Source organism: Arachis hypogaea, chromosome 16 (genome assembly GCF_003086295.3).
Source record: "Arachis hypogaea cultivar Tifrunner chromosome 16, arahy.Tifrunner.gnm2.J5K5, whole genome shotgun sequence".
In the NCBI taxonomy this organism is placed as follows: Eukaryota; Viridiplantae; Streptophyta; class Magnoliopsida; order Fabales; family Fabaceae; genus Arachis; species Arachis hypogaea.
Genome location: NC_092051.1, coordinates 13,285,007 through 13,295,911, shown reverse-complemented (window position 1 = coordinate 13,295,911; position 10,905 = coordinate 13,285,007). Strand labels below are relative to the sequence as shown.

The window sequence follows — 10,905 nt, the reverse complement described above, 5'->3', positions numbered from 1 at the left end:
TCTGGATTGAGTGTTTCATGACCCAATAAATATGTTTGGACTAAGAGGGTGTCTCCAATAAATGTGTTTGGACTAAGAGGGTGTCTTGGGCCCAATAGGAATACCGGATCGGAACACATACAAATGTAATTCTATTGCCTAACAATTATAGTTAAGCATAATCAAGAGGCGCCTGACCAAAAAAAAAAAAAAAAGAAAAGCATAATCAAGAGGCAAGTACAAAAAATGAGAAAAGCATAATCAAGAGGATTTGATTATATTATCATTAACATAGGCTTTGCCATTACTTAGCTTGTTTCACTATACAATTCATACTTGCATTGTTAAAAATAGAGATGTTGTTACACTTCAAAAAGAAATAGAGCAATAATTAATACATTAAATCAAATATCAATCACTAAATAATACAAAACAGACTCCTATATATTTACAATAATTATATTATATTATCAAGTAAAGTTGTACCTATATATATCTTCAAGCCAAACAGAAATCAAATACAATCACCCAAAAAAGAAAAAATCTAAAAGATAATTGCTAAATCAGAAACACCACCATCCTCTTGAATCCAAGGAAGGTTGACTGTTAACTTGCCATCTGGCAGCCACTCAAAAGGCACATCAACTCCATTCAATTGAAACTTTTTTGGAGATTCATTTGAGTAAGCAAGGAAGTTTCCACCACCTTTAACCTTAACCTTAGCACCAATCTCAACATATTCCAATTCTTGAATTGTACCAACATTATTGAACATGTTTGTTATCCCAATTGGTGCAAACTTGATATTATTCCTGCCACTTAGCTTTGTCACTGCCACAAAGCTGAAGAGTTCAAAGGTGGAAGGTTGTAATGTAAATCTAATTGGTTCAGATTTAGGAGTCATCAAATGCAGCTTCTTAGCTTGGTTATGATACACTGCATATTCTTCTGCATTACCCATATGAACTGTTTCATCCTTTTGGTCCCATTCAACTTCACTCACATGAACTGAACCTTCTACTGCTTTGTAGCACTCAGGAAAACCCCTGAACGTGTGTTCTTTAGGATCCCAACCAGCTCCTTGACAGTTGAAAGCACCAATAACTCCTCCAAACTGTTATTACATACAAGATTTTAACATTGAATTAGATATCATATGGTGATCAATTGAAAAATTGCACAAAAATGTATAATGTAGTAGTACAAAAGATTATGCCACTAAGAAAACTATCCAAAACTTTTTGTTATTCCATAATGTTAGAAGTTAGAAATATAATTATTCATGCATCTCCTATCAATTTAAGTTTTCAGAAGAAGTGGTATTATGACATATATCAGAATTTCTATTATTTGAAAGTATAGAATTCAATTCTTGTTGACTCCAAAAAGAAAGAATTTCCATATAGGGCCAATAAAAAGAGAAAGAAATCCTATGAAAAAAACACGCAAATCCAAAAAGAGGCTTTATTTCATTCGTCTCCTCCTGTCAACTTAAGTTTCAGGGAGATAGTATCATAAGACAATATGACTTAACATAGTATGATGAAGTGAGATAGATACCTTATTTAAGTTCCAAATTTTGAGGAGAGTTTTGTGGTCAAATAGAGGGTTCTTGAAGAGACAATCTCTTGTTGGAAGTGGGAAATGTATGCATCTAGGGACAGTGCCATCAGGGAACACAAGGCTCTTGATGAGATCAAAGTCATGGAAGCCAACACTGTCACTCACATAAACTTGAGAGCCACAAATGGCTCTTGAACCTGCATGAAACTTGGCACAAACATGATCTGATTGGAACATGTCCCAATCTGGCTGAATGATTTGCCCCATCCACAAGCTGTTGTATGAGCAATGAATCATGTGTACCCCTTGTAGCCAAAACACTCCCATGGGGTCACCATATGGATCTTGGAACCAAAAATCATCCCCTAAAAACAACACAAGTTTTGCAACTTTTGATTAGAATATTATTGCTCTTGATGGATCTGTGAATATAGTGAAAAAGCAATGGTTTTGTTTACTGCTTACCAACTCTTGCCATGGAAAGTTGCTTTGTTCCAAGAAAGAAAAAGTCATTGCACTGCTGCATGCTAGCTATTATTCCACTTCCATTGAAATTCTTGACTATGGAGTTTGTCAATCCATCATAATAAGCCTTTGCAAGCTCAACTCTGCCTCCATATTCATCAGACACATACTCAAGGCACTGTGATCAGAGAAAAAAGAAAAAACAGTTTAGAATAATCAAAGCTAATGGGTAGTTGAATGAAATGAGAAATTAAAACATAAGAAAGAGAAGAACTCACATGAATGACATCAATTTTAACTCCTGTAACACCAGATTTGGCAAGATAAGAGTGCATAGATTCATAAAAGTCATTGGCTTGATCAGGATGAACAAGACCAATGGAACCTTCAACAAGTTTCACCACAGCAAGATCAGGCATAGTTCCATCAAGTCCTGGTGATAGTTTGCAATGGATTATCTTGGATTTCAGGTGTGTAGCTCCTGGCCTCACACCACCCCATGCACCACAAAGTGCATGCCATACATATATATCATCCAACCCTTTAAACTTTGTCCTCAAATCCCTTGTGAAAGCCTTCAATCCACACTCCTCTGCCTTTTCTCCACATTCACTTTTATTCTTCTTCATGTTTTGATCTCCTCCACCTAAGAGATCATCAATTTCTTTCTCTACCAACTTGATCCTTGCTTCAATCTCTGCCAAATCAGAGCTTCCGGATTTAACTGCTTTGTCTCGATTCTTCACCAAACGTTCAAGTTCAATCCCCTTTGAGATCAATGCCTTGGGCTTGTTTGGATCAAAAGGAGGAGCATTAGGACCTAAGATGAGTCCTCTTTTGTAACTCTTGAACTTGTCACATTCTTCAAACCTGTGAAGCCTTGCTGTCATTTGTTGTCCACCCAAGATAAGATTCTTGGCATCTTCATATGGGTCATCAGCATCATCATAATTGATGCTTTGCCATCCATCATCAATGATCACAAACCTTGGAGACACACCACCAATCTCAGCAAAATCCTTCAAGCCATGAAAAACTCCAACAGGCTCCACGGATAAGTAGAATGCATCCCAAGTGCACCAACCAAACTTGTCAACAATGCTGGGGAGATTCTTCTCTTCCAAGAGCTTAAAAGTGTTGAGATGAACTCTCAGAGCACTATAAGCCTCTCTGAACAAGTTGTATGGATTCTCAGACAAATGAACATAAGCAATTGAATTAAAACTCGAAGCTTTCACTTGTGTGGAGCCACTCTCTGCACAAATCATGATGTGGGAATCAGAGCCAGGGTGGAGTGCAGACCTGAAACTTCCTTCAATGATAGGAATGATGATCACATAGGAATTGAGCTCAGGAACATGAAGAAGAACCCATTGAGTTTCCATCTGAAGATCAGAGCCAGAAGTTCCAACCCATTGGGTTGACCACCATGTCTTGAACCTGAATATGCTTAGAAAGTTTCTGTCAGTGAAACTTCCCAAGGAGTTCATCAACCTATCAGAGGGTTCAGACTGTGAGAATCCGAGGAATCCACCTTTGTGAGAAGCAGCAAGAACACGGTTAAGTAGTGAAGGTGGTGCATCAACATCAGATGAATGGGGTTTGGAAGAGAACGGAGTAAAAGAGACATTGTGAGGGACTTGAGAGAGTAATGGGACACCTTTCACTGAGAGCTTGGAATCTGACAAGTGAAAAACGTTTTCTAAGGAAGTGGGTTTGGTGAGTGAAGTAATAACAGGTTCATTTGGAGGTGCCATGGTGGAAGATGAAGAAGATAGATAGGTGAACAACAGAGAAGAATTGAAATGAATGAAAGCAGGTAAATATGCAGCAGAAAAAGAGCAAGAGAAATTTAACAGGTGCGAAGAACAATGGAGACAAGTGTTACAATGGCAACTGACAAGGCAGCGTAACGTGTATATATATAGAACAACATCATGCTTAGTCTCACCTGTTAAGGTTTTTTCTTTATTCTTTCCTTTTTTTTTTTCAGAAATAAATAATAATAGAATTACAATTTGCAAGACAAATAAAGAGTAAACACTTTAATTGGATTTAGAAAATTTTAAATTGAACACATTATTTTTTAAGAAACTGTTATATGTATTTATACTTTATACGGAATGATATACAAAAATATGAAAAATATTTTTTTTTTAATTTCTTAAATAAAAATGTGTATAATAATTTTTGTTATAAAAATTTTATAAAATAAATAAATTTAAAATTTAACTGGTTTTAATATTGAAAATAATAAAATTGATGAGTAATAGTTTTATTTATTTTCAAAATATCATAATTAAAAATATTATTTATATATCAAAATCAGTCATTTCACATCAATTGCTGTATTTTTATATGGTAAAATACGGTATATATATACATTGTACACCAGCGAACAATACTTCATGCACGAAAATAAAACAACTCAGTTTCAATTGTATCACTACTTCTCAATTTCTTCTCTTCTTTGCACAGTACCGCTCACTCTACTACAAGAAAAGTGCTGCTGTCGGATTTTTTGTCGAAAAAATGAACAAAATCCGATGGTAAATAAATTATTGTTGGAAAAAAATTAAACGGTATAAATCTCACCGATAAATATTTATTATCAAAATTTTTTCATCCGACCGTAATTACTATCGGATTCTATGACAGATTATCTGTTCGAAAAAACATTTAGTTACTAGCAGATTTTTTCGACGATAATATTGGCGCCACAATATGTTGTTTCTTACACTATTACCGTTGGATTATTCTCTCGATAAATCCGACAGTAATGCCAATTTTTTTAAAAGAAAAATTGTGAAATAAATGGTTAAGTTTAATTTTTTATTTAAATTTATTTTTCACATAATTAATGGTCAATTTATAAATAAAAAAATTTATTATTTAAAATAAATAATAAAATGTTCAAATAAATTAAAAATCAAGTAAATCAAATAAATATAATAAAACAATAAAACGAAACACTAATAACTAAAGATTCAGGTAGTCTTCATCGTCGTCGTTCTTGTGGCCCTAATGAGGTGGTGTAGAAGGCGGTGATATACTGATATCTGTGTGCCACCAGCAGAGATGATGCCAGCGGCGCGCATATGAACTTAGTACACCTCCATATGATCCTCCATCCGCTGAAGCCGCTTCAGCTGCTCCCTCCACTCCAGTCTGAGGTCATCCATATCCGTCACGCGTGTGAGGATCTCCTTATACCTCTTTCGATCATTCAGCTCTTGAGTCTGCTGGTGAAGGTTGCGGGTGAGCTCCTGCACCTGCAGCCTCAAATCCATGCCTTCCTTGGGCTCGACGGCTCGACTGGTGGCAGAGACAGACGATAGCCTCAACATGGAGGTGCGGAGGCTGCTGGCGAAGAATGACCCCAGCTCGTATACGTAGTTCTTGTATAGCGCTGAGGCGGTCACATGACAAACCGCATCGAAATCGACGACTAAAGTAGCAGATCCATCAGTAGCGTCCTCCCCACTTTGTTGAGATTGCTGAGTCGCGGCCTCTAGTCTCTGCGTGTAGGACTCCTGTGTAACACATGTTATTGTGATTAGTACGACAGCTATACAGTTAATCTCTAATTTTATATCAGAATATCATATGTATGTTTACTCACATAATGATCCTGAGACCGCTGATCAGCAAATCTCACTTTGTTCTCCTTCAACGTGTGGGCGTATTTGAACGTATCCACCAATGTCGCCTCGGGATCCAACGACTTCAATTACACATGTTGCATTGAAAAAATATAATTAGAAAGCCTAGTACTGATATGTGAAAGAATATAACTAAGTTAATATAGAAATTAAAGACACTACATACCAGTATGACCTTAGTCTTCACAAAGGTCGCTGAACAGTATGTATACTTGGACGACCTGGCCGATATCCTGTTAGCTCTGTTGGTGAGACTTCGATGCCTAAACCCCTCATCGGTCTCCCAATGAACTAATAGAACCTTATTTATTTCCAGTCGGAGCCAGGTCGTTAGGTGGTCCCGCCCCTCACGAACATCCTTTAGCATCTGCTGCAGCCGTCGACCCATTCGATAGTTGTATATTTTTCTAATGAGGGCATTGTGAGACGCGTCCCATATAAAGTATAGCTTCACAAAGAAGCTTTAGAATTAGTTAATCAAAATATAAGATATAAACTAGCAAAAAAAAAATTGAAACTAAAAAAAATTAATTACCGCCCATTTCTGAAATCACCGCTATTTGGTCTCATAGGGAATTTTTTTTGTAGTTGGGCCAGAGGTGGTCGTACATCAGTTTGATGACGTTGTTTATCTCCTGAGTATATACGTTATAGAAATTTCAGCAGAGTTTCATTTATAACTAGAATGCGCCACAATCAATGAACAACATACACTTTCAGTAATTCAATAATCAGGAACATGAAATACTTTCAGCCATTTAAACCTACAGCCTTAAATCCACTAAACTAGAATCAATAATCAGACACTTTCAGCAATTCAATGATCAGGAAATATAGAAACACTTTCAGCCATTCAAACCTACAGCCCTAAATCCACTAAACTAGAATCAATAATCAGACACTGCAATTCAATAAACCTATAGCCCTAAATCCACTAAACAAGAATCAACAATCAGACACTTTCAACAATTCAATAATCAAGAAACATGAAACACTTTCAGTCATTCAAACCTACAGTCCTAAATCTACTAAACTAGAATCAATATTCAGACACTTTCAGCAATTCAATAATCAGGAAATATAGAATTACTACAGCCCTAAGTCCACTAAACTAGAATCAATAATTAGACACTTTTAGCAATTCAATAATCAGGAAATATAGAAATACTTTCAGCCATTCAAACCTATAGCCCTAAATCCATTAAACTAGAATAAATAATCAGACACTTTCAACAATTCAATCATTAGAAAATATAGAAGACTTAAAGTGATACCTACCCCGTGCCGCCATCAAGCTAAATCGTCAACCGTACGATGGAAGGTGGTAGAGGGGCATCAGCTGCCTCACTTTTGTGAGAGAACTCCGGGGTCGTGGCTTCCGTCGCTGGAGACGGCGGCGTCGCCGTAGACGGAGGGACGTAGTTGGGGTTAGATACCATGATGAACGGTTGGTCCGCTAAACCCATAACCTGTGATGTCACCGGGGTTGTCAGAGTAGAGGGAGAGGATTCAGAATTTTCGGGGGTACCGGAAGAAACTCTCCCTCTATCCCGACCAAGATTACGACCACGACTAGTAGCCTGATCCGCCAGACTTCTACCCATCGTCATGTCTGCAAAAAAGAGCAAAACCAACCGTAACGCAGTGAATCACCATAATTTAGACAATTTCAAACAACTCTAACAACAATATTTAGCAATTTAGTTCAATAATCAAAACACTTTTCAAAGTTCAAACTCAACTCAATTAGCACGCCAAAGATGATTTCAAAACATTTGCGAGTTAAAAATAAGAAAACAATCAACAAAAAGCTCAATAATGTACATAACACATATAATAATATACATAACACATATACTCAAAATAATATTTCTTCCTAAAATATCACGTTTTTAAAATAAGAAAAATTTCATTGGATAATTGGAATAATGTCAATTTTTTCTTTACATTATGAATTTATATAAACCAATTCAACAATCAACAAAACCTCATCATATTCATAATCAGCAAAACCACTGCATATTCATATTTATAAACAAATTCATAAACCAATTTAATATTTCAACCACTGCCATATTCTAATAGCATCATAAACCAATCAACAATAAAATTAATAGCAATAACATCAATGAATCAATTACTTATAATTAATATAGCATATAAAATATTAGAATAACTGAAAAAAATTAAAATGGTTAATTGTTGTTGCAGAGGCAGAGATGATTCTAGAAGGTGGACGATACATGGCAGCATGCAGGTAGCAAAATCACGGAGGCACAGACGACGAGAGACGATCAGCAACAACAACCACCCACAGAGACGGAAGAGAGGCGGAGGGAAACGCGGTGACACACAAGCAGGAAGCAAAGTCGAGCAGAGATGTGAGAAGGGAGAGAGGTGAAGCTAAGCAACGACAGTGGTGGGACTGTGGTGTGGTGTGGTGGTTCCAAAAACGGAGAAGGTGAATGGTGAAGTGACAAGGAGAGAAGAGGGAGAAGAAGAAGAAGGGAGGGGCGGTGGGTGGATTGACAATGAAAGAGAGGGTAGCGTTGGGGATCGGAGAGAGAGAGAATCTCGAATAAGGAAAAGAGGGTTCGCGATTTAAATTTATGCCTTATTACCGTCGGATTTTTTTGACGGTAAACTATTGCAGTTTGCGAGTCACCAAAACGCAGCGTTTCACTAATTGGATTTACCGTCGAATTTTTCCGATGGTACAGGACGCGCCAATTTAATTTTTTCCCTCCAAATATTACCAATAGATTTACCGTCGGAAATCAAAATCCGCTGATAATTACTTAATCTTACGAATTCGACGTCATTACCGTCGGTAAATTCGCCGCTACTTTACGACACTAAATCCGACAATAAATTTGACGGTATTTAACTTTTTTCTTATAATGCTCTCCTTTTCTCAATGTTGTTCACTCTCCTCTCTCCTCAATTTCTTCTCTTCTCCGTGCAGTGTCATTCACTATCCTTTTCTCAGCACGTTTTACTCTCCTCTTTTCATCGAATGCGAGTTTCTTAAATTAATGACTTCTCAATATATTAAGTTGATTTATTTTAGTTCTTCTTATCCTAAAATTTTGATTATATTTTTATTAGTCAGAGTTAAAAAAGTTGTTATTTATTGAAATAAAATCTAGAATTTAAATTCTGAAGTCAAGGAAATCAACAAGTTCCAATAATAAAGTTTGTGCTTTACTTAGATGATATGTTTTTTATTTGCGTTTCCTAATTTGATTTTAGCCTTTATTTATAGACTTATTATTATGAGGCTCCCGTACATTGCTCTCAGTCCTAAGGTTACTCTTTCATAGCGATGCTGAGTTTTTTACTATCATGAAATTGCTTACTCAAATTTGTAGGCTTGAAAAAAATTCTAAACGGTTTCTAACAATTATCTCAAAAAATAACGAGATTTTTAATAAAAAAAAGTATTTTTTTTTGTTTTTGATCTTTATTTTTATGAGACTAATTAATTTTTGTATAAAAAAATGAATATTTTTTTTGAGACAAGAACTAATCAATCCCATAAAATTTAAAAATAAAAATCAAAAATCGAAAAGAAATTTTTTTTATTAAAAATCTCATAATTCCTTCGAAGTAATTGTCAGGAACCGAATTGGATATTCACTCTTTAGGTTTAATTGTTGTGTTGTGTTTTTAAGGTCAAATTTAGGAATTTAGTTGAGACATTAGAATTATTGGTGCTATCCAATATAGTTTGATTTTCAACTTGTATTACTATTTAGTAGTTTTTCCAGATTTGTTAACTAGGAATATTGATAGAAAAATTAAGAGATTAAATTATAATCATAATAGCATGTTGAGCTTTTTAATCAAATTATTTGTGTTGCTCAGCTTTTTAATCAAATTATTGACAATGCAATGGATTTTAATATATATGAGAAGATATAGTTGATAGTATTTTATGAATCAGAATTCAATGCATAATTAAGTAATTTATAATGATGGTAGATATATTGATTCAAAATAATTTATAATTTTTTTATTTTAAAATAGATAATAAAAATTTTACTCAGAGAAAATAAGATATGTACAATTTATATTTAGAGTAATATTATATATTCAAATTTTTTTTATGAATCAAATCCAATTAAGTTAAACAGTAAGATTTAGAATAATATTAATTATGACTAGTTTTTGTTATATTAGGCCAATTTAATTAAACTTGATTAACAAAAAGACTTGGATGTTATATGCATAAATACAGAGACGGTTCTAAGCATACACCTATGGGAGCCTCACTATAATTTGGAATTTTTTTTAGTAGCACATGATAATAATATTTATTTGTTCCGATTAAATGATTAAATTTGACCCCACAATAATTTTTTATTCAATTTTCGGTACTTAAAAGTCAATTTAAAAACTTCATATTAGATATTTGTCAAAATAATCAATTCTCAAATTTAAATCAAATTGGTGTTCTTTCTTAGAAATCGACTCAAAAAAATATTATTTATCTTCTTTTGAAATTAGCTTTAATTTGTTCGTAGCAACTGCATTAATTGAAAGAACTTTCCTAACTATAAATATCAATATATACGAGTCGATTTCTAATTATATTGAGAAGTGAATTTTTAAATAATTGTTTGGTGATATATAAGAAAGAGAAATTTCAGTTGTATTGTCAAAGAAAAAATCATTTAATTTTTTCTAAAATATAAAATCTAAAAAAATAAAATTTTAAATTATATGTTATTATTTAAATTATTATTTTAGTATTTTAATTTGTAAATTAGATATTTTGAAGACTAATCGTATTTTACAATAACAAAATATAATCATAACAACAATCATGCTACATATAGATAAAAAATAATTATTCGTATAAAATATATATTAAAATATAAAATACATATAAAAAATAAATTAAACATTACTTGTTTATACTTTATACACAAATACATAATGATTAATAGATGATTTGATAATTGATTTTTTATGTACACATAATATTTTATTATAAAAATTATTATCATATTTTATAAATTTTATCTCCACTGTCAAAATTTTTTAGATCTGTTACTGCATAAATACCATTTATTTATCTATTTTTATTATATAAAAGTAAATATAAATTTTTAACCTATTATAAAATAAATTTGTGCTATATTAATTTCTAAAATTATGTCACGTCAGTAATTTTATAATTTTATAATATAAAAGATAATAAACGTTTACATAGTAATGGTACAAAACTTTA

The 10,905-nt window shown here is 33.5% G+C and overlaps 1 protein-coding gene across 1 annotated transcript; it reads right to left on the bottom strand.

The window, feature by feature from the left end:
• Positions 1-359: 359 nt before the first annotated feature.
• On the bottom strand, positions 360-3,896 carry LOC112758265 (stachyose synthase). Its single transcript, XM_025806887.2, has 4 exons — positions 2,286-3,896; positions 2,008-2,185; positions 1,540-1,907; positions 360-1,093 (listed from the first exon to the last, which is right to left on the bottom strand). Exons 1-4 carry the CDS (start codon positions 3,762-3,764, stop codon positions 524-526), a joined length of 2,595 nt encoding a protein of 864 aa, XP_025662672.1. The 5' UTR covers positions 3,765-3,896; the 3' UTR covers positions 360-523.
• Between the last annotated feature and the right edge of the window lie 7,009 nt (positions 3,897-10,905).